The sequence below is a fragment of the Bos mutus genome, chromosome 4 (genome assembly GCF_027580195.1).
Source record: "Bos mutus isolate GX-2022 chromosome 4, NWIPB_WYAK_1.1, whole genome shotgun sequence".
Taxonomy (NCBI): Eukaryota; Metazoa; Chordata; class Mammalia; order Artiodactyla; family Bovidae; genus Bos; species Bos mutus.
Genome location: NC_091620.1, coordinates 70,072,686 through 70,099,379, shown reverse-complemented (window position 1 = coordinate 70,099,379; position 26,694 = coordinate 70,072,686). Strand labels below are relative to the sequence as shown.

Genomic DNA, 26,694 nt, shown 5'->3' with positions numbered 1-26,694 from the left:
GCCTGTTAACTGTTGTGGTAAAAAGGGTGATATAAAAGACCCATAATCAGGCCTTTTAGTAACTTTATGTCTAGTTAGGAAGACACGTTAACTCTAGGGAAAAAGGCCAAAAATAGGTCAGATCAAGTAAGAAAGAAAGCAGATGGAGATTACTGAGGATTGTAGCTGGGGAAGGAGAGTGGGTTGGTTAGATTTTTAGCAGAAGTGGGGAACATTCCACATGGGAGAGGAAGAGAGAAAATAAAGGTGGGTACAATTTTTCCAAATAACCCCCAAAGCCCCTGCCAGACTCCTCCTCTCTCACCTGCCAGAAACTTCCAAAGGCTTGGTTGTAGAATATATATGGCAAATCGATAAACTACAGGTTTGCTATATGACGGAAAAGGCTGAGCAGGAAGACAAACTGTGTTTAGAGCTATTTTGTGGAAAATGCTCATGTTGAAAAGAGGGAAAAGCTATACTACAGTGAAAAATAGTTAACAGAATACTCCCAAACAAAGCATGCTGGTACTTCTTTTAAGAAGAGTAGTTTTTTCAAAATACAGTCTACTCAATAACTTAATAGTTCTGTGATAATTATCTTATTATCTCTTAAAATAATACTCTTTCATGTATCTGGTTTATAGCACATAAAAATCTTCAGAAAATAAAGTTTATTCTGCATGCTATACAAGAACACAAGCCTTAATCAAGAAGGCTTAAGACCTCAGGGATACTTTCTAAAAACATTCTAACACCCTAGGAGATCTGTTTTATTTCATCAGCCTGGCAGGCCTGGAAGAAAACATCATCAGTCTAACTAAATATACACAAAGACAGAACCGAAGGTCCTGGAAAAACACAAAGGAGCAAAAATCTTTCTACACAAAAAGTGGTGGTGTGGAACCTAAAAAGGGAGTTCTCACAAGATTATTAACAGGCACATACAATGAGAGATGGGAAGAAGGTGGCAAGTTTCTAGGCCACTCAACTGATGGAAAGCAGGCACAGGCAGGGCTCCCGTTCTTAATAGCTGGAGGAAGCTGCCCACAGGCCACCTATTCCCAAGATGCCCCCTGCTGCAAAGCAGACATACTCTAGCATCCTTAGCTGCTTTTCATTTTAGTTTGGAGAAACTTGTGATGACTAGTTTTAATTAGAATTTATAAGGAAGGAGTCACTATTGAAGAAAGACTGAGAGAATTGGCGTTTCATGCCTGCATATGGCAGCTTTGTCTCATGTTAGGTGCGAATACATATTTCTCTACGCCTCTGTTTCTGTATTAAACAAATGGTAAGAGATCTCCTACCTTTCCATTAGATGCTATCAAGTTTCCTAAGGTAATGAAAACATAATCTTGTAGGCATCAATTAACTTTGTCATAATACAGCACAGTGTTTTTGTCTGTTTCAGGAACGGAAGACTGTCACCAAGACAAAATTGTAATGAAGTCTGAACTCCCAGCCTCCCATGAATTCACTTTACCCCTTCTTGTACTGATCCTCTACTTCTAAAGCCAAGAGAGCAGAAGCCTTATAAAGGTTATAAACAACACCCTGCAGCTTCTCTCAGATAAGTATTCTTCTATGAAAAATAGTAAGGGAGCAAGAGGAAGAAAAACCTAGTTTGGATTTTTTTTTTTTTTTTTGCTTTCTGTCTGATTTCCATTAAACTCGTCACTCAATTTCATTTCACTCCAGAGTTATTTTTTTAAAAGCTTCTGGAAAGTAAATTTACTTTCTAGGCTGGTCTCAGGTTAATCTTAACTATGTAAAGTTACTAGGACAAAGGAACATTTTAACTAATAACCTATCCATTAAAAAAAATTCTTTAGCTCCCTTTATTTTTTTTTAGGCAGTCTCTCTGAGAATGATTCTGAATTGTTTCACTGGGATGCAATTTGCACTTCAAGTCAGAACAAAGTTTAAAAAAAAATGTCCACAGTATAAAAAGAATCCCATTTAGATAAGAAGTGAGTCAATTCAGCAGCATGGGAGAGTAGTCCTGATTCTTTGGTTGTACCACAGAGAAATTGCTGCGAGAGGAAGGCGGAAACTCACATGCTGCTGTTTTTAATCTGGCTTGGTCACAGAAACCCCAGACCGGTTTCCCTCCCGCTGACTCATCTGCAAAGTGGACAGTGTTAAAGACAAAGCAGGGTATTTTTTCTCTTGTAGCATGGCAGCCTGGGGGCCAAACTCAAACCTTACCATTTCGGCAGCAGCTGAAAGGTCAAGACTTTGTAGTTTGCCTGCCAGTTCATCCAGAAGGCGGGCCTGCTCCTCCTGTTTCTCTCTGAACTGCGACTCTCGCTCCAATATAAAATCTTCCACCCTGTCTCTAGTGAGGGCTGACTCCTCCACCGTGCTGTTGGAATTTGTGGTGGAGGCATTCACACGCTCCTCAGCCTCTAGAGACATCTGGAAATACTTGGTAATGCTGTCCAAGGCTCCTAGAGCATGAGATGAAATTGCCCACAGTTAATCCCCTTGTACCCAGTCTCCCTAAATTGACCATATGGTTTTGTTTTAAAATTCAAAGAATAAAAACCTTAAAGAAATACAACTTTCTTCTCATGATCAATGAATATACTTTGTCCCATTGGCACCTAACTGTGGCTCTGGAGGATGCCAAACATCTGGATTAAAAAATTAAGTCAATCATGAAGATTTTGTTCCTACACAGGCAAGCATCCAGTTCTTTCTAAATAGCTGGTGTGAGACAACTTGTAGATTACATGTCCAGATGAGTTTTCCCTTTTCTCATTTAACTGTTTATATCCACTCAAATGGCTAATGTTATATACATAAAACAGCCTGACATGTTTTGGCTTTAAAGGAACTAGCTAAAAAAAAAAAAAAAATGTAATCATGCATAAAACAGGATGCATAGAGTGATCTGACATATTTTACTTTCTTTTGCTTTGCGGGGAGAGGGTCCTATATAATATGGCCTACAATATCAATAAATGATTTGCAAATGTGATTTCCTGGTCAAGTAACATTCTTGAATATAAAATGATTTGCAGAAGTATCAACTTGATTTCTTAACTTTTTATAAGAGCCCCTTTTCAAGTCATATGAAGGTCAACCACTAAATGGGATGCCATTCTAACACGAAGACCACTGCCCACTCCATGCAGTCCCGTCTGTGCCCCACATCCCACACTGACAAAATGACTTTAATCCTCCTTTGTGCCAGAGACTCAATGAGGAAAAGCTTTAAAATTATTACAAAGCACTTACTTTTCTTCTGAAAGTGCTCCATTAAGTATTTGCATTAAAAAAATGCTCACCCCGAATATCTGAATTTTTGATAAATTCCAACTGTTCAGCAAGCTCTTTCACTGTGTTATCTAGACTTTCTGCTTCTGCCTGTAGAGTATCTAGTTGTCTGGCTGTGCTGTTGTTTTGCATAGTTGTGTCAGACAAATCCACTTCTACTTGTGCCATCTTTTCTGTGACATCTTTAGTTAGTTTCCTGTAAAGAGAAGGGTAAATGAACTTAAGGGCAAGAAAGTCAAGGGAAAATGAGAAGTCTCATTTTTACATTTTTACATTTTACATTTTTACATTTTCCACTAATACTGTATCCATTACTCTCAATTTCAAATTGATTCAGTAGTTTATAACAGTTCATCTTCAAGTACTGGTTTTAATCTTATCATTAAGAGATTATGTTAAATCTAATGATTTTTCTTTCTTCAACCGCTTTGAAGGAAAACACAGCAGTTCCACTCAGCTGTGTTGTGACAGATGGGCTATTTGAGGGATTCTCAATATCTGATGTAACATGAGCACAGATCCAGAGCATGCGTCCCACTCTGTAACATAAGCAGCTGCAAGCCCATACAATTCCACAAACTCAAAAGACATAAGTGACTCCCATGTAGAATTATGGCTCCCAGTCACCTGCCAAAAACACTCCTATCTGAACCTCAGGGATCTCCTTCAAGATAAGACATGCAGAAAGAAAGCCCCATGGCCACCAGGAAGACAGTGGAAACAAGGCAAAGAAGCTTTTCATACACACCCCCCTTCAGACAAAGTCCCATCAAAGGAGCCACCTTCCACCAACAAAGCAACCCTTTCATTTTTCCTGAGAAAGAAAGCAGCATCACTGAGGATGGAATATGATAACCGTTTACTTTGCACAATATTTCGTTTGGAATGCAAACCCAACTGCCTTTGTTCTGTATCTTCTGTCTCCAAAGCTGTAGTTTAGGCATCTATTTGTAAATTACTCGCATATGCAGTGCGCAGGTGTGTACATATCACAAAGAAAGTGCAAATCACGAAGACCTCAGCTCTGGGTATCACCTAATGGAGTGTAATTGTCTTCTCAGGGATATAATCATATAAAAAACTGGGAAAATGTAGAGATGCTGAAAGGTTGGAGGCCATTTGAAAAATGATATTTAAGGCTGAGATAATACCATGACCCAACTCAAAGGAAAAGTGCTTAAAAGGATTTGTGGGTTAAATTACATTTTGTAAACCTGATGGCTTTTTTTCCTGACCTGAGGCTAGTTTCTTTTTTTTCCAGTGCTTTGCTTTTATTAATCTGTTGATTCCCAGAAGGCTTTCATTTCTCCTCAGGTCTCATATAATGTTATAATTAAAAAAAAAAAAAATCAAACCTTACATTGTAGATTTTTAAATAATGCCACTCAGGATCCTAAAACATGCATCCTTGGATACTGTGTTGGAAATAGATTAATGAAATTAGTTTTCCTGAGATGATTACAATCTGTGTGATTAGATGAAGAGCGAAGGTAGAACCAGAGCTGCCGGTGGAATGTAATCGCTCTTCTGGCAGGCTCCCGAAGGATCCCAGAGTTTTTTGTTCTCCCTTAAGGTGCATGACGCCAAGGCCAAGAATCATTTCTTAAATGGGGTTGCATTCAGACCAGGGCCTTTTAAGGCTTGTTATCGCTACATGTAAGAAGGCTGAGCTGTACTGTGGTCTTTTTTTAATGAGGTAAAATTCCTCATTAAATGCATTATCGCCTCACATCAGACATCTCCTAACACCCTGATCAACCACATGATCTTGGGCACAAGATCTGAGGCTTGAAGTCAAGGGACCAGTTACTTTAAATCTAGAAGTTGTAGAAAGGACCTCCTACAAGGTACTTGAGCTAATGTCAGCTGTTAGCTTCCTGCTTCTCGTACACAGTGTGGAGATGAATGAAAAGTCCGTCTGACTTCTTAGAGATGCTGATTAAAGTACCATCACACAAAATTGCTCCTGTAGTTCTGGCATAATGTACTATTGCCTGAATGTATAGGATTTAGCCATGAAACAAAGCCCCTGCTCCTGCCAAATGGGGAATCTATAATAAAAACTCATAGCATTTGGAGAAGCACAAATGCTCCATATCCTTTCCTGTTTTGTCCTTTAGCCTAGATCTTATTTTGCTGTTTTGGGGGTCCTTTCTGGCAAAGGGAGTTGGAATGTTTGAGAACAGGAAAGATAACTGGGAGAAATGGGAAAAAAATAATCTCATAAAAGTTCAGCATCACTCAGCTCAATTCTCTCTGCTTTCACTGGCAAAATACACACTCTCGAATCAGAGATATGATTGCCCAGAGAAGGACTAAGAAGAGGAATTTTCATCGTAGGGAATCTGTTAAAATTGGATGAATGAAGCACAGCTCTAGTGGACCAATAGCTGAGCAGTAGAAATAACCTAGAAGTAGGAGTCTTACTTGTGGTAATGGAATTTCCCTGGAAGTAGCAAAACATATGACAACAACTTATATTTATAATGTTTTCTGCAATTACATTACCATTTCATAGATTAATCCTTTTGTTACTCTGTAAGGAAAAAGTTAAGAGTATCCTCCCCTCCGCCGCAGGTGAGAAGGGAGGCCTGGAAGTGTGTGAGTCATTTTAGTTCACAAGCCTAGCAAGTAACCCAGTTGTGACTGTTATGGATCCTTTGTCTCTGTATCCAGACCTTCTACTGCCAAAGAGTTATTGTTTGCAGAGAAAAGTGCTGAATATAACGTGTACACGTTCTGCACTGCAGTCCCCACAACTCTGGGTCCATTTGCCCCCAAGCCCAGAGCAGTGACTGCCAGAAAATGAATGCCCAGCATCTATTTTCACTCACAGCACTGACCACCCCTCCTGATGGAAGCACCGTGCTGTTGATTCACCAAGTTGAAACAACATCGTGAGCTGTTACTCTGGCTTATCAACTACTTACTCTGCTTCCTCAAAGAGATTCCCGATGTTCTTCAGTGGCTCGGCAGCTGGGCTCTGGGCCAGGATGTCTCTGATCTCGTTGACTTTCTTCTCCACCGAGTCCACAGTCTCCCGGTAAGGCCCAATCACACCACTGATCTTCAAGGCCTTGGCTTTCTCCAGGAACTTCTGGGTCCTGTTGGTCAACTCAGCGATGATCACGTCCCAAAGAGCAAAGCACTGGTGGCAGGGTGTGCAGTCGGGAAAGACGCCCGAGTAGCCCCGGGTGCACTTGTCACAGCGTGGGCCCTCCACGCCCTCCACACACACACACTGGCCAGTGGAGTGGTCACACTGCGGTGTCTCGATGCCCCTGGGGTCGCAGTCACAGGCTAGAAGGGAGACAGCAATGCTGGCTGAGCCACTAGAGCCCAAACAGCCACTAGGCAGTTATACCCTCAGCCACTGTTACACAGGAAGGTCTGTACATGGCCTACGGCAATTTACCAATGACCCTCACAGAGACTATAGCTGCTCCCCCAACAACACGCGGTACCTCAACCCTGGCTAGCTGCTGCTTAACAATTATAGTGATAATAAATTTTTCTTTAAGTGAACACCATTGTGCATCATTGTACTTGCCTCTGTACAACTGGTTTACATGCATCGTCTCACTTAATCCTCACAATAACCCTATGGGATCCAAGTATTACAATCATCAGTTTTATAGATGTGAAAACTGAGGTCTAGAGAGATTATGTGACTGCCAAGTCTTGCAGCAGGGAAGCGGCCAAGCCAGGAGTCTAACTCAGCACTTTGCAGCTCCAGAGTCTGTGCTTTTAAGCTCTGTCTTGCCTCTGCTCCCCTTTTTTTGACCTATCTGTAGATCCTGTCAGGACAGGACAGGGTCTGTCAGGTGATACCCTAAAGATGTGAGGCCTCTGGCCTAAGATAGAGCAGTGATGAGCAAGCAACATACCAACATCCCTCTACCCGTTCACAGAACAGTGAACGGTTGATGAAATGCAATAAGGTTGATAAAGAGAAAACTAAATGAGAAAGAAGTCTCAGGAATTCTAAGCGTCTGGTTAAAAGGCTTTCAATTAAGTATCATCTAACTTGTGGGTGCCTGCCATTGCACTAACCACCCCCAGCGCTAAGAGCAGAGGCTCATAAAACATCTGAAGTGCAAAGGCCTTGGGAGCCATTCAGTGCCAACCTCTCACTGGCCCAGTAGGGTTGGCATCTGAGGCACTGCGCCACTGAACCCCGGCTCAGAGTCCCAAAGCTCGGATGACTAACTTGGTTTTCTATCAACACTTGACATTTGTATAGTTCAGTGTTTGAATAACAAAGGCCTGCAGGTGGCACTAGGGGTAAAGAACCTGTCTGCTGGCGCAGGAAACGTAAGAGACTCGGGTTTGACCCGTGGGTCGTGAAGATCCCCTGGAGAAGGAAGTGGCCACCTGCTCCAGTACTCTTGCCTGGAAAATACCATGGACAGAGGAGCCTGGCGGACCTCAGTCTATGGATCGCAGAGTTGGACACAACTGAGCATGCACACACACACACACCCCTTATCCCTGGCCTTAAACTCCTTCTGGGAAAAGGTGGGGATAAAAATAAAAACAAAGATCCTATTTCCCTAAGTAGATTGTGGACTCCAAGGGCAGAGGTACACCTTTAACCATCTTTCCATTCTCAGCTCTGTGCACAGGGTTAACTCTCAAACTGGAGCTCAACTGTCTGCCAAACGAGGCTCTACCCTCACTTTTGATACAGGCATAAAAGAGACATCAACACACCCCCTACAAAAGAAAATAATTTTCCTAGGACTCAATTGTGGCAAAGCACAACAATGTTCACTGCAGCACTACTATATATGAAACAGATAACCAACCAGGACCTACTATAGAGCACAGGGAACTATACAATATTTTGTAATAATGCATAGTAGGAAATATACATATAACCGAAAATATACATATAACTGAATCACTGTGCTGTACACCTGACACTAATACAACATTGGAAAATCAACTACATTTCGATTAAAAACCAAAAAACCCTTCCTGAGTCAATAGTATTGTCTCCAAAAGACTTTCTAATGAAACATTTTCCAGAACCAGTTTCATGGATGGTCCTGGAAACAAAATACTCCACCTTCCAAAGCCAGAAAGATGTGTGTTTGTGGACTGGACCATTCACCTGACTCTCCTCACACCCTGCTTTGTATTGTTCCTTTAGCTTTTCCTGGCCTCTGTTTGCCAACTACAATCCGCGATCTCAAGCACCAAGTTTGAGTAGAACAGTGTTGTAATAAACACTCAGGCTGCCTGCTGGTGAATCCTGCCTTCCCCACACCCGACCCTAGCTGGGACAAAAACTGAGTCATGCTTTCCATGTCTATAAGGGATAATGATTATACCTAGCCACTCTTAGGATTGCTTTCAGGATGAAATGAGAGTTCTGTGATCAAGTAGCTTTGGGAAATTCTACGTTCTCCTTTTGAAAATTCAAAACAAACAGCATGTTAAAAACTCAGAAGAGTTCTGCATTAAAAACCCTGTTCCACATTGTTTTTTTTTACCCAGTCATATCCCAAACTCATTATACTGTGGGATCTTTTTCCAGTGGAATACCTAATGACACCCCCCCGCCTCAAAAAAAAAAAAAAAAAAAAAAGAAAGGGAAAGACTTGGGAAAACCATTGCCTCCATCAGTTTCTAAAATCAAAGAGACTGGGAAGAACTCGGCTAATGCTTGTATCTGAAGGTCTGTGTTGTTTAGCCTTCAGGAACGGATTTCCATATCATCTCATAGAATTTAGTCATCTTCCAGAAAGCTGTAAGTTACCTAGGTCATCTAAGTCCTAGCCTCTCAAACTCCAGCAGGCATCAGAATCATGTACAGGGCTCATTTAACACATTCGCCCCATTTCTCCCCACAGATCTGGAATCAGTGGGGCCTGAGAATTTATATTTCTAGTAGTTGCCAAGAGATGCTGATATTGAGGGTCACTATACCCCATTTTGAGAAGTACTGACCATGTAATCTTCCCAGCTGTTCACCTTCCTTTTGCATGTTAAGTGTATGTGTGTGTGTCTGTGTGGAGGCAGGGAGTGGAGCAATCATGACCTTCTAGTTCACCAGTGTAAGCTGATGAATGGACCTAAGGACTTGTGTAAGCAGAGGGCCTTTGATGCCATTTGAAATGAATGAGGCTGTCAGGTGCTCCTGTCCTGCAGGCCCCAGTGGGGAGCTCTGTGTGGGGCCTCACGTGGCCCAGCAGATCTGTCCTACTTTTTTTTGGCCGCACTATAGGATGTAGGATCTTAGTTCCCCAACCAGGGATCGAACCCATGCCCCCTGCATTGGAAGCAGAGAATCTTAACCACTGGACCACCAGGGAAGCCCCAGATCTGTCCTGCTTTACTGTTATGCTGGGGACAACAGTGCCAGATGGTGCATATGCTTTTAGTTTGCTTAGAAAATCTTTCTTTCCTGAAGATAATGCAAAGGTGTAGTCCCAAAGAGGTTTTCACTGAATTCATGCTGGGGGCAAGGGATGTGTGCATACATTGAGTTTATTTTTAATTTCTCTAACAAGTGTTCATTTATGTCATTGGAATAGGCATGTCTTGCTCTCATTCTGTCATGGCCTCTTTGAGGGGGAAAATATTGGTCCCAAACTGTGGGATTTAAAAGGCAAGTGGCCTCTCATTACGACTTTCCTTGTCTTTCACACAGCTACGTGTTTTCTCGTAGGAAGAATACCTACCTATGACTTAAGTCTTCCCAGAAGCATATTGCTAATGAGACAACAGCAGAAAGTCTAAAACTGTGCCCTCCAACAAGTCACTTCAACAGAAAGGTTAGCAATGGAAGGCATATTTGGCAAATGATTACATAATGTGAAAAAAGCAGTCACGTTCTTTTCCCAAAATCTACCTAATTCTCATCCTAGCTGATCTCTGGACCCTGCCCTTCAAGACCAGTGTCCCAGAGGGTGGGCAGTGCTCTGGCACCTCCAGAGACCAGGACCCGTTTGCTGACCACATTCCTTTCTTCCATTTGAAAAGCAGAGTCAAATTTCATAAATGGCTGGACTGCAGTTTTATCACTGAAAAAGTCTGACTACCTAAAAACGCATCAGGTTTTCATTTCAAACTGAAGCTGGTGAATTGTTAAGCGCCAGTGGACATGTGCTTCCTTCTTTTATTAAGCTTCCAGAACTGCTTCTCTGATGGGGTCACCTTGGAGGCAAGTACTAAAAGGCCCAAACTTATGACCTTGTAAAAAATACCCACTAAGAGTATCTTCCTTTCTGCTGAAGCAGAAAGGTTGGTTCTCACCTGACAGTTTAAAACTTTACAGACAGTAAAGCTGTGAAGGAGACTCTCCAACCTCACATACACTGGGACTGGGAAAATTTATCAAGTAATTGTACTGGTTGTCTCCGACAGGGCCAATGTGTTTTCTCCTCTTTAGAAGAAGGGATAGGAATCCAGGGGACCTGCAACTCAGTGTGGCTTTAAAGAATGGCATTATTAGGTGAAGGACCAAAACCTTTCTCTTGGAAAGGACTATATATAGTGAAAGCTGTTGCCTGATTTTTAAGATGAACAAATCATGAAGATGAAGAACAGCATTCTAAAAATGAGACTGTCATCATTTTAATGAGCCATGAGAATTCCACCTTCCTATATAAATATATTCTTGGTTACATGGGCAGTGGGTCATCTCTATTTTTACTAAGTTTTCTCCTCATTTAAAACAAGAGGTACAAACTATTAAGTATAAAATAAGCTACAAGGAGGGATTCCCTGGTGGTCCAGTGGTTAAGAATCCACCTTGCAATGCAGGGGACACGGGTTCAATCCCTGGTTGGGGAACTAAGATTCCATATGCTGCAGGGCAGCTGAGCCTGTGTGTTACACCTACTGAGCTGGAGCACTCTGGAACCCATGTGCCACAACTACAGAGCCTGAGCAACCAGAGACCATGACACAGCTGGAGGGCCCACATGCCACAACAAAAGACCCCACGTGACACAATGAAGAAGACTGCCACTACCAAGACCTGATGCAGCCAAATAAATAAGTACATAAAATAAGCTACAAGGATATATTGCACAACAGAGGGAATATAGTCACTATTAAAAAAAAAAGCTATAAATGGAGCATAACCTTTAAAAATTGTTAATCACTATATTGGACACCTGTAACTTATATACTATTGTACAGCAATGATACTTCAACTAAAAAATTAATAAAACATGATCTCTAAGAGGTTGGTAGATGAAAAATAGTGTACCCATTTTACAGACTCTGAGATCTGGAAGAAACTGTCAGCAAGGAAACAGCAGAATGGGAAATAGCCTACGTGCCTCTTTCTTAGCAAGTGTCCCTTTCTGCTTTCTTCGTATCCGTCCCTTCTTGTCTGCAGACCTCCTCTGCCCACTGAAGAAAGTCCATCCTCAAGGGCTTTCCACCATCTGATGGCACTGAATCTCCTCTGTCTCTCCATGAAGACAGTTCCCATGACACCTGCCGAGGGGACTCCGGTCCCTGCCTGGCTTCCCCCCACCCTGACGCCTGCAGAGTTCAGCACCTCTCGTTTCCTGCTGGCTCCCCACTATGACACCTGCAGAGTTCAGCACCTCTCGTTTCCTGCCCTCCTGCAGCTTCACGCGCTGTTTCCCCCCGGAGCCTACAAGGTGCCCTGATCAGGGAGCGGCCCTCCTCCCCAGTGTCCACTCCCCTCTGGGCACACTGGGCAGTCACTCAGGCTTGTGTTGGTCCCCACACCTTTCCTTTTGAACTTGAAGCTGCCTGGGGACCAAGAGAGTGCTCTCCTCACATCAGGGGACAGGGTTTACTCATTTTTGTCATGAACCTGCCTCAATAGATCCCCGGGGATGTGCTCTCATGCCAAAGGTTAATTCTTGCTTTACTTCGGCATTTCTATTTTACTCTAAGGGAAATTTCAGTACTTTCTAATCTCTGAAATGTGATTTTCTTTTTCTGTAAATTCTCTAACCTCCTCCAGTCCCACGTGTTTTTTTTTTTAATTTTTTTGCCTCAGTAGTATGATTTTAAATGGAAGTTTCAAAAGTTTTGAAACGGAAGTTGGAGAATGAATAGGATTCATCTGCAGAAATGAGCTGGCTGGCTGGCCCAGGAGATGGTAAACGTTTTCTATAAAAGGCTCCATCACAACTCCTCAACACTGGCCCTGCAGCAGAAAGGGAGCCCGGACAATATGGACAAACCAGGGCATGACTGTGCTCCAGTCAAACTACTGAAGGGGGCTGTGAGCTGGATCTGGTACGTGGCTATGGACAAGCCTTCCCTCTACTAACGAAAATATCTGCAATTCTCTAAAGAGTCAAATTAAATCTGACTTCCTGAGCCATCCTGGAAATAAAGCAAAAAGGTGGGTGATTATAAAGGAATCCCAGCCTGAGAAAAGATGACAAGCATTAAAAAAACAAATTATGTCTGAGCAAAACTGTGCTTCGATTTTCTACCAAAAACTACTGGAAATGAGAAACAAGCAGGATGAAAAAAACAGCCAGAGCCTCTCACCTATGGCCCCTATTTCCAATCAGCCTGGCCTTTCCCAAGAGCCAGAGGCCTTGCCTCTGCGGTCTGCCAGTCAACAGAAGATTCCTCCTACGACCCTTTGACTCCTCAGGGTATGGGGCAGAGCTCTGGGCAGAGGTTTTTCTCGGGCACGTTCAGGACTGGGTGGGCGAGCTCCTCTCCATCCAGCACAGTGACGGGCTTGTTCAGACTCGGCACTGTCGGCCAAGAGCCCCAACCCGCCTGGACAATGGGAACATTCAACAATTCACGAGCTGGAGGCTCAGCTCGTTTGTCTTTGACATAACTCCATTTTTTTCCATAAGGAGAATACTTAGCTATGACTTAAGTCTTTCTATAAGCATATTGTTAGTGAAGTGGCTCCAGAAAGTCTGAACTTGTGCCTTGTTCAACCGAAAGGTTTGAAATTCACTCCTGGGCAGTGAGTGACTTAATCTGAGAAGACTGTTCACATTTTCATTCCCCATAGTTCAATCTAATTTCAGATAACACCTACTTGTGTTCCCGCTGGTTGCTGGAGCCTGTCCCTTCAATCTCTTGCCCTCGCATTTGCACTGGTGATTGTGTTCCTGAACTCGATCTGCTCCTGCATTCTTGTCCCTGCCCTCATCAGATTATCCTGGTCTTGCTCCAACAGCTATCTATCCTGTGTGCACAGGGCCCATAGCTGGCCAGGACTCCCCCACTGCATGCTGCAGTCAATTCTTGCCCTTTCTAGGTGCCTTGTCAGTTATGAACTTCCTTCATGGGGTGTCAAAAGCATTTGGGTCTCCACAGTTTCTTATGTAACAGGCTGACCTTTCCTTTGCGTAAAACAAAAAAAAGAAGTTGGCGAACATCAATGCCATGGATTTCTCTCCTTGCAAAATTTCTAAAACATGATCTCACTTTTGACCTAAACAAGTTGATACTGTGCTTATAAGCCACAATTTCTTTGGCAGATTTAGAGGTGAAGGTTTAAAGATAAAAGGGTAAGGGGTAAAGTTCTGAGTGTTAAGTGAACAATCCTCTGATTGACTCTGACTCTGGGAAACAGGCTTTTCATGCTAACAAAGCTTAGATGGAGCAAAAGGTCAGAAAGCTTTGGCAGTCAAAGCTATTTTGCCAATGACACACGCTGACAGAATCAGGCTATAAGCATGATAGAGCCATTATCTGGAGAAAATCAAGCCCCTGGGGCAGTACACGATTGAGAAATTTAACAAAATAGTGGTGAAGTCCTGAAGAAACCAGATTTTAAGCAGGATTTTACTTGCTAGGGACCTCCTAGAACAAGTGGTCCACTGAATATCATGGACCTTCTAAAGGAAGTGAGAAAATCAGGTTCCATTAAGAACCAACGTCGGGGACTGAAGAATGATATATATGAATACATCTGTATATCTACACAGCCCTTGTCATCTCCTCTGTGGAGCAAACATTCGTCTCATCCAAGAGTGGCGCAGACCCTTCTGGCTACACAGCGAATGAAAGAAACAAATCACAGGCCATTGGTTCTGGTCATGTCTACTGCTTGAATCTTTGGACTTAGTTCAGGAACATATGAGCTGACTCTGAAACAACATGCAGCTTCTAGATTTGTGACTTTCAGCAGAAGATTCTGAATGAACTGCTAACCTATATTATTTCTCACTACAGTTCAGTCTAAAAAAGAGATTTTTTAAAAAAATGTAGTGTCCAACAGGGACCCAGAATTTCATACGTATAATGAAGAAAATATATCAAAGAGCAAATAAGAAAGTACAAAAGATATTTATCCATAGTTATAAACTTAAAACATAAGGAAGAAAACCCAAGTAGGAAAGAAAGAAGAGGAAAACAGTATAGGAACAGTCTACTAAAATCTTCTCCAAGAATGCTTTAAGATCTGAAAAATAACCTGGCAGGAAAAATACTGCAACAGCATAAAAATTAAGCAATCCTTCTGATTCACATGCCTGTAGCAATATCTTGTTCTTAAGAAAACATCAAGCTTTCCCTCAAAGTCCTAGTTAGTCACAAGCCTAAGGGAGAATCTGGGTTTTCGTCACATTTAACACATGTGGTGGTCCTGTCTCCCGCTCCTTTGTTGCACATGAGGGTTCTAGGACGTTACCCTCCGAGTTCTTGCTGGTGGGGGTGACAGTTGAGGGCTTTAACTGTCAGCACTATCTGCTTGTTTCACTGGGATCAAACCATCTTACCAGAATGCTTGTGCTGACAAGGAAGCTTACCCCAAAATACTGTTAGGGGGGAATCCATGTGCAGAACTTGATGCTCATTTTGCTTAAAAGCATTTTAAAAAGCCATTCTGATTACTCAGCCATAAAAACAGAATGAAATAATGCCATTTGCAGCAACATGGACAGACCTAGAGATAATCACACTAAGTGAGTCAGAGAAAGACAAAGACTCTATGAATCACTTACATGTGGAATCTAAAAAAACAGTACAAATGAACTTATTTACTGAACAGAAAAAGACCTACAGACACAGAAAATAAGCTTATGGTTATAAAAGGGAAAGGTGGCGGTGGGGAAGGGATAGATTATGAGGTTGGGATTAACACATACACAGCTATATGTGAAACAGAAAAACAACAAAGACCTATGTACAGCGCGGAACTATATTCAGTACCTTGTAATAACACATAAGGGAAAAGAATCTGGAAAATACGTATATATAACTGATTCACTAAGATGTACATCTGAAATATTGTCAATCAACTATGTGTTCATGGCTCTGCGTTCGACTCTTTGCAACCCCATGGTTGCGAAAGTCAGCCACATCAAACAACTGCCAGGCTCCTCTGTCCAAGGGATTCTCTAGGCAAGTATACTGGAGTAGGTTGCCATGGCCTGCCCCAGGGATGGAACCCGAGTCTCCAGCATTGCAGGCAGACGCTTACTGTCTGAGTCACCAAGGAAATCAACTATGCTTCAACTTAAAAAATAGTAAAAAATACAGCCATTCTGTGTGATCTGGAGTGTGTATGTATGCTTGTCTGTACCGAGGCAGACAAGCCTCAGCCCTGGGGAGCGAAGCCAGCAGTCAGCAGGCCCACTTTTACCAGCTACATGTCTCCATGTAGGTGGAGATGGGTTCCAGGTTTTGTGGTTGTTAAACAATGAGCATGCTTTCTTTTGTAATTCAGCCTAGTTCTTATAGACAAGTTCATTTGTGCTGTGCCGGACAGAAAGCTCCCACAGACACCCGGCCCATCCACTCACGAGTCCGGCGCCCATGCTCACCTCGGCACTCCACGCTGGGGTCCCCCCAGAAGAGCTCCTGGCACTCGCTGCAGGTGCGGCCTCCGAAGCCAGGCATGCAGTGGCACTGCCCTGTGAACTGAGGCCAAAGACAGACCTGTGTCAGATCAGCTGCAAGGCCGGGAGACCTAACGGCCTGCCCGAGAAGACCTTGCGCCTGACCTGACCGAGCACAGGGAACCTCACCCCGATCGTGGGTGCCAAGGGCCCCAGGCTGGCATCTCCTAACCGCTCCTCTGCAAGTGGGGTTGGGAAGGCCCAGAGGAGGTTCCCTTTTGTTGACATGTTTCCTCACTCATATCCTCATACGTCACTCACAAGCCTGGACCACCTGTGACTGTGTGTGGCACACCGTTCTGTGTGTGTCAGGGAATAGGAGAACTTTCTACGATGTTGGCTATTGTTATGTGGCCCGTTTCAGGCTCTGCGGCTAAGAAAAAAAAGTCTGATTCAGCAGCCAGGTATTGGAAAAAATGACCCCCCTGGTCCATTCTAAAGCGAGCTGCCCCCCTGCTGCTGCTGGGGTCCTAGGCTGTTATGCCCCAGTGGTATCCAGTGGGGACTCTGTGCACATTGCTTTACATTGTCCCAGCCCATGGGGGCAAGTGAGGGCAAATATTCAGTCTGTGCTGTGTGTGCCAAGCTGGGTGTCCTGGTGCAAGGCTGTAACCACAAGGAGGGGTGCCTTTCTCTAACTGGGGCCCAGCCACCAAAGAGCTTCATGTGGACTCAAAGTCCTCTTTCCTCATGTTATGATGGCTGCCCTGGGCGACACTGCCTCACCTCATTACAGGACGGCCCGAAGGAATGAGCAGCATCACAGCTGCAGGGGTCGCACCCCGTCCCACTGGCCAGTTGCCAGGTGTTGGGCGCACAGCGGTCACAGTTCTGGCCAATCACGTTAGGGAGGCAGAGGCACTGCCCGGTGGTTTTGTCGCACTGGCAGTCAGAGCCGTTACAGTGCTCTTGCACCGTGCCCAGGTAATTGCAGACACACTCTGAAAAAGAACAACCTGGTCAGATGCACTTACAGAGGCCCACTCAGAAAATACAGACAGTGCGGAAGTCAGCTACATCAAACAACGACCACTTTCTCTCTCTAGATTTCAACCTGGAAATGCGAAAAGAAGAGAATGGAATGGAAGGGATTTTAAAAAATAATAATAATAATCTAAAACTGTGGTTCTTATCTTATAGTGTTCCACACAGCTCTGACATTTCCCAGGCAGACATGTAAAATGGCTGGCATGTACCTTCAAAAATACTTGATTTAATAAGTGGCTGGTGAATCATTGTAAGATTGAGGATTTAACTGGAAATAAAAACCAGGCTGTGGGAGCAGAGATACCTAATGACTTCAAACTCTGGGCAGGGAACAGCAGTCACGGCTGTGTGAGCCATGGCAGGCAGAGCCCTTTAAACCAGGAAGGCTTGAAAGAATCCAGTCCTGCTGGTCCTCAACCTTCCGCACGTGTTTGTATCAACAAAGACAGGGGCCTGGGGGCCGTGCAGCCGCAGCAGGAAATGCTGGCTGATCTCGCGATAAGAGAGGAATAATGAGTTCTGAAAGAGATACTTCAGAGATGTTACTCCTTTCTTTTCCTTGAGCTGGAAGGCTCTATCCATCACTGACAAAAGGGTAGACCAAAGTGTATATTTAGGATGCAGAAGTCTCAGCCCATCAACAAGTCCATGGGCAGAACATAAAATCAATCCACTCTAGACTTGTGGAGATGATTTGTCTGTGGCTTCCTCCCTCGGGCCTGGTGTGGAGGGCAGTGCAGGTCTGGGGCAGTGAGGAGCTCTGCGCCTGCTGGGGAGCCAGTCCAGAGGCTGAGGCATGTGGCGCCGGCTACTAGTGAGCACAAAGGCATATCCAGCCTCAGATAGCTGAGCTGCTTAGTTACCTAAGAAAATCGACCTGCATATGCCAGATGTTTATGCAATGCAAGGATGCACTGTGCTTATTTTAACAAAACTGTTTTCAATTAAAAAAAAAAAAAAATCAATCCACTCTATCGATGGCATTAATCATGGGGACAGTGGCACAGCTTTTGGTTCCTTCTCAGGTGCTGAGCCACAGCTCAACACTTCAGTGCCAGGAACGAGGCTGTAAAAAAAAAAAATCATCCTTATCTTTCTCTTGTGGTTAGTGAAATTTTCTCTTTCTGAAGAAGTGTTTTACCTGATGAGATAATGGGCTTCCCTGGTAGCTCAGTCAGTAAAGAATCTGCCTGCAATGCAGGAGACATGGGTTCGATCCCTAGGTCAGGAAGATCCCCTGGAGAAGGGAATGGCAAACCCACTCCAGTATTCTTGCCTGGAGAATTCCATGGACAGAGGACCCTGGTGGGCTACAGTCCAAGGGGTCACAAAGAGTCAGACATGAATTGAATGACTAACATAGATGAAATAAATCCCCTAAGAATAAAATCCCTCAAGAAGGAGGCAGGGGAGGAGGAGCAGGAGAGTGGAAGTCATTCAAGGATGGGGCAGAGGGAGCGTGCATCTTACTACGACAGTCCTGGCGGAGCGCGTCGCCATAGTATCCAAAGTGGCAGAGCTGGCAGTGCTCCCCCTCCGTGTGGTACAGGCACTTGAGGCACCTCCCGGTCTCCTTGTCGCAGGCTTCTGGGTCTGCTGTGTCGATGTTGTGGTGACACTGGCAAGGCTGACATGTCCCCCCCACATCTGAGGGATTGCCAAAGAAGCCTGAGGCACACTCGTCACATCTGGAGCCTGTTGTCCAATGAAACCAGCATGGGGCTTTTGGCTTGCTGACTGCAAGATCTGGTCCCCCGACATTCCTGCCAACCAGAGAGCCCACCCAGGTGGTGCCTCGATCCCCAGGGCGCTAGTTACTGGGCCAAGGCTGGCCACACTTTCAGGGAACAGGTTGCCAGTCGGGAAAGGCAGCAGGTTCTTTGCAGTGATGGTGCTTCAGCCTGGGTTCTCTGCGGTCATGGTCGGGGAGGGACAGTTAGGAGAGTTCCAACCCATGCACTCAGCTCCTCATTACACAGGGATGGACAATCAGGAGCAAAATAATGGTTTCACAGCAAAAAGCTTAGCTTGATGTTAAATCTTAACCCAAGGATTATTTTCATTGAAAAACCCTGGCTCCTCCCTGAGCAACCTGAAAAATGAGGCCCTTTGTGACAGCCAATTTCCCTTCTTAAGAGATTTCGAAGAGTAAACAAGTTCCTACTGTATAGCACAGGGAACTATATTCAATAGCCTGGGATAAACCACATGGAAAAGAACAGGAAAACGGATGAATATATGTATAACTGAGTCACTTCGTTGCACAGCGGAAATAAACAACATTGTAGATCAACTATACTTCAATAAATTTTAAAAAAATCCTAAAAAGTGCAAATTGGCTGAGCTGTGTATAGGCATAAGGAGTATCTGAAACAGTGGCATCAAGGATGAAAGAAAGGGAGACTGTATGTACAACTTGCTACACTCCATGAATGCTGGCAGATAATGTGAGTACAGCAAATAATGAAGAATATTTCTAGCTTTGATCAATTCTATTGTCTGGGACTCGCAGATGGTATTTTTTCCTTCATTCTGCCCACTATTTGGCTACTTTACTTTTTGAGACTCTCCTATTAGGCATTGGATAAGGGAAGGAAGAAGTGAAATATAAATTAATCTTTCTACTGGTTAGGAACAGAACGGGTTAAGAACATTAGACTTCACAGGGACTTTAAATGAACTTGTTATTGTGCTCTGTATTATAACATTTTTATCAGAGACATGAGAATCGAGACTATCCCACATACCAAACAGGAAAAGAACATCTTTTATATTTCAGATTCCCTTCACTTTTAAATAAATATTTTTTTTTAAAAAGCAACTAAATTGGCTCACTCTTCAGCTTTTCTTCTTTCTTAACCACTAACCTCATGAGGACACATCGTTTCCTCTGAGAGTCTGCACATCACTTACCAATATATCCAGGATTACAGACACAGGCAAGCTGCAAAGAAACAGGGTCTTGATAGCAGCTACTGGCAAACTGGCGTCCGCTCTCGGGACCATCTGGGCAAGGACAAGGGCGGCAGTGGTCTCCTGACCCAATGATGGGGTCTCCGTAGTAACCAGCCAAGCACCTGCATCAGTTCCAGGAGAGAGGTCATGAACTGCAGTGATAAGACATACGTTACAAGAAAAAGTCTAAGAAACCATGTTCTCTGTTTAGGAACATCATTCTTGATTCCTCATGTTTCCACATGAAGGACTTTCCAGTAGAGCAGTGGCTTAAACACTACTTTCAATCAGAATTCCCTGGAGGGCTTTTAAACACAGATTGCTGGGTTCTGTCTCCTGATTTAGGAGGTGACGCTGCCACCACTGGTCTGGGGATCCCACAGAAGGACCACTGCATTAGAGTTACACTCCTGGCCTCACCTGGACTCTCATTCACTCCTCCCTAAAGAGTGTACCTCTCCCCAAGTGCATGCTATTGTTCTAATAGCTGCCTGTCCTGGGCATTCTGGTCAGCTCCTTCTGTGCATTAAGGAGTTTGGGGGAAAGAGAGCTTGTGGTTGTTGGTCTCTGCCCATGCCTGGGTGGGGCGATGTGTCAGTAAGCCCATGGTGGCTTGTTCTACAATCCAGCCTTAACCAGTGAAAAGTAGAGAAAGATGCTCTCCAGATGCATGTCCCTTGTGTCTGTCTCTCAGGGATGAGAGATGGTATTTATCAGTTCCCAGACCCAGCAGGTCCCACCTCCCTGCCTTACAGATAAGGCAGCCAGGGAGCAGAAATGATTTGCAAAGCTCAAATGAATAGTTAGTAACAAGCCACAATTTGGATTCAGCCTCCCAACTTTCAGCAAGGAATTCTTTTAGTATGCCAAGGCGCTTTTCAACATGACTGATAATTAAGTTACGTGTTAAATTTCCTATAGCATAAGAGCTTGAAGGAAGTTTGGATATCATCTAATCCAACTTAGTTATCCTACTATCATAAAGTTGGATATTCAGAGAGGTGAGCTAAATCACCCAAGATAGAGCAGGTCAGGAGCAGAATTGGGCCTGGAACTTCTAATTCAGTTTGTTTTTCTTTTTTCTCTTTTTGAGGCAGAGGATTATTTTAAATGGGGAGTGGGGAAGGATGAAGAAATAGAAGGGGAAAGTTGTTCAGAGGGCATTAACCTTCTATTAGACACAGACACAATACAAGAACATATGTCCCAATTACATGCTGGGAAATCAACAGGAATGAAGCAATTCTGTGCAACAGTTTGAGAAATTTTCCTATGAGGCATTTCTAGGTGCAATACATCCAAACACATCATGATTGAAACTGAGTGTTCACTTCCTGCCTCCTCCTTCTCTAATCCCCTTGGCAGTAATCTGAGTCCAGAGCTTCTTAAAATCACAGGACTGGAGTTGACCATCTCGAGAAGAGGAAGAGAATGGGAAACCAGCTCAAACTAAATAGTGGCATCTGAAATACTTCAGTGAAATTCTGTCATCAAACTAGGGCTGAAAACCCTTCCTCCTCCTACATCCTTTTGAGTTCTCCTGCAAGCAATCAGAACGCTTTAGAAATATGATTTCACATCAGCCTTGTGGACAATCACCTCTGCTGACCAGTGTTCCCCACCTTCTTCACCCTTTTCATCTGATTTTCTCATCTGTCTGTCTTGAATTTATTTTCCATGTCCACTGAAACAATGGTGATGAAAAATCAAATGCAGAGAACGAAAAATGACACCAATACATTAATTTGTTCCTTTCAATCTTATCTAACTGTCTCCTATCTTTCTACAGCACAATCTTGTGGTTGGAAACACTTGACTTTTACTCTAAGGAGTAAATTCTTGAATACCATCCAGCACACAACCAAGAGCCGTGTATTTGCTGCCTGTACATCCTCATGCTGTAATCACATATTCAATTTTCACTAAAATTGAAAATTTTGCACTGACTGAACATTTGCTGAATATTTTTTTAAAAACAAAAGTACCATAGAGGGTGGATATCAGGAGAGGTTTATTGACGTGAAAGGTGGAGACTAGTATTCCCAAAACAGCAGATTCTAAGAGCATGTCTGCCTTTTTAAATTAGTAACAAATGATGTAAGTCAGGATGTAATTTCTTCATACAGACTATTTCTTACCTACTGAGCTGGGCTATAATATAATTAGAGGCATATTCTATGTCCCATTCTTCCTATCCCTGGTGCACTGCACTACATCCATAATAATTGTTCAATTAACATCTGCTAACTGGAGAAGGCGATGGCACCCCACTCCAGTACTCTTGCCTGGAAAACCCCATGGAAGGAGGAGCCTGGTGGGCTGCAGTCCATGGGGTCGCTAAGAGTCGGACACGACTGAAGGACTTAGCAGCAGCAACTGGAGAACAGACCTACTTGTGCACATTTTATATGGGCTCCTGGAAACGCTGGCTGCATAAAACGTTGTGATCAACAAAGCCATTAAAGTGGCTAATCCCCGTTTGGATTTGGTTTCTACTTTGACCCAAATTAGGAATTAACATTTCACAACTCTCACCCTAGGCCAGAATTGGCCGAGCCAGAGACGATTGCTGTGCAGCCTAGAAGGACTCTTCAAGAGGGCAGATTCCTGCCAGTTTTGTTCTCTGTTGTATCGCCCTCTGCCCTCAAACAATGCCTGGCACACAGAAGCTGTAAACGAAGTCTGTACTAGATAAATGAATGAGTTCCTAGAAAATACCAAGGGGATTAGAAATGAATGAGCAACCTGGAGCCTGGTAGAGAGTCATTCTGTGGTTTGTCTAAGATGCTGTTTGCTCAGTCAAAAACAACCTTGTTCTCTTTCCTTTCAAGAGGCGGCACATACCTCTCACAGTTATGCCCTGTGGTGTAGTCCTGGCAGCTCAAGCACTCCCCTGTCACTGAGTCGCAGTCATCGGCGTGGCCGTTGCACTGGCAGGGCTGGCAACTTGGAAAACCCCAGAACCCGGGTAAGCACCGGTCACATTGCCTCATGTACACCCCCTGGAAGCAGTGGCACTGGCCAGTGATGGGGTCGCAGAAAGCATTGACAGATCCTTGCAGATGGCACTCACAAGCTGAAGAAATAGGCAACCAAGGGACCACGTTGAGAAACTGGTTAAATGCAAACACACCTCTTATACAGGCTGGCCCCCTCCTTTCAGTGTAGAATGCTCATGGGCCTCTGTGATCAATTTCCGGGGTGCAGCATGCCTTCTGAAGCTGCATGACTTATGATGTGAATGAGTATGTTACAGTTCTTCCGGTCAACTTACATTTGCATCCGCTGGGCCCAAAGCCAAAGGTGCCAGGAGCACATCTGTCACACCTTCTTCCCACCACGTTCGGCCGGCACTGACACTGGCCTCCGTTGGGGTCGCAGACGGAACTTAAGGAGCCCTGAGGGTCGCACTCACAAGCTGCAGGGAAGACAGGCAAGAGCCCATAACCCAGGGCAGCCATGCCTGCCACAGCGATAGCCCAGCACATCCCACCCAGTTCTGCATTGGCCTGTCCTTTTGCTCAGATTCTTCCCTGACCCCTCGTGGGCATCTCGGCTCATTCAGAATTCCCATTTAAAGCATTTATCTTCCCTCAGAGGGGTGTGAGGGAAGCAGCAGGAGCAAGTTGACAGATAAAATCAGTTTTTCTAGGAAGGAGGTCACTAATGTTTTCTCTCTTTGCCTTCAAAGCTCAAATATCATAGGATCTTCAACAAAAGGCCAGTGACCTTTCGAAGAGCAAAACATCTATTTCAGTTATGGGATGCTCCTCTGATTTCATTCCAACTTCCTGCCCTGCATATGGCAAGTCTCAGGGACCTTTCCCTCGTCTCTTACTCTTTGTGTATTTCTCGATGACTGAGTCCACTGTCAGAGGTGCTTTATCACTAACACACTCTTAAAAAAACAAACATAAACTGCAGTTGAGACACTCTTTCCTTTGTGTTGTATGCCTAACAAAGAACTATCAGACATGCCTGCCAATGTATCTCATGATGCCAAGTGTCCTCGGAGCTTTTGAGAAAGAAGGGGCACAAGCAGCAGCAGTGATACCTACCCAGGCCTGTCTGGTGCAACAGGGCAGAAATGCTAAAGATGATGTTTCTGCAAACATCAGTCATCGGCGTCTTCACAACGCTCCTGCTGTTCTCTAGACATCGGTATCTCTGAAAGGTTTCCCAGGCGCTGTTGGTGACCACCCCATCTCCTGAGCCTCCCACGGTGAAGATGTCCAGTGACTTACAGAATGGCATGAGAACAAGCTAGGAAGAAACCAGAACACACTGTTCTTAGGTGGCTGTCTGGGGTCACCAATTAACGCAAATCAACGTCAAGTGGAAATCTTCTCATTCTTAAAACATTCTTGCCAGAAAAAGTATAGATACCCCTTACATAGTTTGATGAGTTTTGAAATGTCATTGTTCAGACACTTCCTATTTTCAGGAAGGATCAGCTTGAGTAGAGTCTTCCAGAGGGTGGAGTTTTATTAAAGTAAACAAGCAAAGTAACCTTGGAGGCAGGAAAGACTCCTCAGCATGATCCTCCACAAAGCCCTCTAGGGAAGTAGATGCACGTTGTCTGCCTAGTCCTCCCTGCTCGCATCGGAAATGACCTCCACTTACGGAATCAATCAGGGTGTAGGGGCTGTCCACACCGCTGTCCGAGGAGGTGTACTGTGGCAGTTCTAACCGCACCGTGTAGTTCACACCCTTCTCGAAGCACACGGGGCGGGGGAGGACCACATACCTGCCCCAAAACAGAAAAGAAAAATAACAAAGGTCAACCTTTAAGCATCCAATCTATCAAAGCTCCCCGTAGATCCCAAAGGAAGGAATAGTCTGTGTCTGGTTTTGGTTCTGAAATGGTTACTGTACAACTCACAAGGTGAGACACCAGCAAAATAATTAATTTGCATGTTGGTTCTACTGAGCTGCAAACCGCTGCCACACTGACCTGGAGCCAGGTGACAGGGACACCATCTGGTTGTCATCATCGGGAACAGTGTTTCCACACCGGCTGCTGGTTGGAATCTTGCCGGGCCGCTGCACCATGATGACAGCTTTCTCCCAGTGGTCGGGGAGCTAGAGTAAGAAGCAGAGGATCAGAAGGACGATTCGCTGGCCTGCTGCTGCCTGTTTGGAAGTCTCCAGCCACCTATCTTTTGCCAAGTTTAAATGGGAAACACTCGCTTGCATTTCCCTTCCCTCTTACCACGCTCTTGGCTTGTTACCCCAGTTTCAGCCCAAATCTCCTCACCTGGACACTGAAACAGCCTCCCATAGCTCTCCTTGCCTCTCCCAATATCCCTTTCCATCCACCTTAAAACACACTTTATTATCTTTTATTAAAGTATAGTTGATTTACAATGTTGTGTTAGTTTCAGGGATACAACAAAGAGATTCAGTTATATATACACACATATCTATTTTTTCAGATTCTTTTCTGTTACAGGTTATTATAAGATATTGAATATAGTTCCCTGTGCTATATGGCAGGTCCTTATTGTTTCAGTGTTCCATATATAGCAGTGTGCCTCTGTTACTCCAAAACTCCTAATTTATCCCTCCTCCCTTTCCCCTTTGGTAACCATACATTTGTTTTCTCTGTCCGTGAGTCTATTTCTGTTGTGTAAATAAGTTCATTTGTGCCATATTTTAATTCCACATATAAATGGTATCATATGGTTATCTTTCTCTGACTTAAAAGCAAAAATTAAGAAGATTAAAAAAAAGAACACTCAAACCCACAGCTTAAAGACAATCCCCTGTCCAAAACCCTTCAAAAGCTTCCTGTTAATACAGACTCCAATTTCATTTACTGATCCCAGCGTTTCTTCTAACAGCCTCTCCAACCACCCTTTCTCTGTGGAAGGACACTCCAACCACCCCTCCATCTGCTGCTCATGCTATCCCTCACTTCCGCTTGTGTCAAAATTCTGTCTCCATCTTAAGACCTACAACTGACTCTTTAAGGAAACATCCTGGCAGCCCCGGGGCAGTCTGGCTGGTATGAACCTCTCATCTTGCAGCACTGCTTGTGTCTCTGCTCTTACACTTTCCACCTTTGATGCCAGTTAGGGACACGTGTCCATCCCTGGGCAGGGCAGGCTATGAGGGCAAGAAGAGGACCCAGCACGTTCTCATCACCACCTCAGTTCTCAGCAAGACTAAGTGCTTAACAAAGAGATCACTAAATGTTTGTGAAACTGAATTTAATAAAAATGTATATTTTTACTTTCGAGGAAGATAGAAAGTCAGAGAGGTTCCTCTATTCCAAGGCAGCCTGCACATTTCACAAAGACTCAGTGTCCATTAGAAGAAAAACTTTTACCAGTATCCCCCAATCCCCATTAGTCCAATGAGGGGTTACCTGTGGCTCATAGCGAATTAGGATGTCATACTCCATAGAATATGGTATGTTGTCGATGAAGAACTCCAAGTAAGCCCCTTCAGGCACTCGGACGAAGCCCGCTCCAGTCCAGGAAGGAATCCGGTCCTGGATATACTGCCGTTCCACTATGCTGACCCCCTAAGGACAAGGGAACAGGCGTGATGCTTTACTTGAAATGGAATTTGATGTTAACAGTTAAAGAAATCTGAAGGCACCCAAAGGTCCGAAACTGTAGATATGAAACCTATTTTTTTTTTTGCAGCCACATTTTCCCAG

At 44.1% G+C, this 26,694-nt stretch overlaps 1 protein-coding gene across 1 annotated transcript in view; it reads right to left on the bottom strand.

Moving 5' to 3' along the window:
* LAMB1 (laminin subunit beta 1) overlaps nt 1-26,694 on the bottom strand; it is a 76,891-nt gene that overhangs the window by 9,328 nt on the left and 40,869 nt on the right. The window contains exons 15-27 of the mRNA XM_005910921.3: nt 26,398-26,556; nt 24,982-25,109; nt 24,651-24,774; nt 24,086-24,290; nt 23,302-23,445; nt 22,872-23,103; nt 19,986-20,149; nt 18,543-18,767; nt 16,812-17,026; nt 16,011-16,107; nt 6,195-6,564; nt 3,276-3,460; nt 2,191-2,432 (exon numbers count right to left, since the gene is read on the bottom strand). Coding sequence (XP_005910983.1) covers nt 2,191-2,432; nt 3,276-3,460; nt 6,195-6,564; nt 16,011-16,107; nt 16,812-17,026; nt 18,543-18,767; nt 19,986-20,149; nt 22,872-23,103; nt 23,302-23,445; nt 24,086-24,290; nt 24,651-24,774; nt 24,982-25,109; nt 26,398-26,556 — 2,490 coding nt within the window. The remainder of the gene's footprint in view (nt 1-2,190; nt 2,433-3,275; nt 3,461-6,194; nt 6,565-16,010; nt 16,108-16,811; nt 17,027-18,542; nt 18,768-19,985; nt 20,150-22,871; nt 23,104-23,301; nt 23,446-24,085; nt 24,291-24,650; nt 24,775-24,981; nt 25,110-26,397; nt 26,557-26,694) is intronic.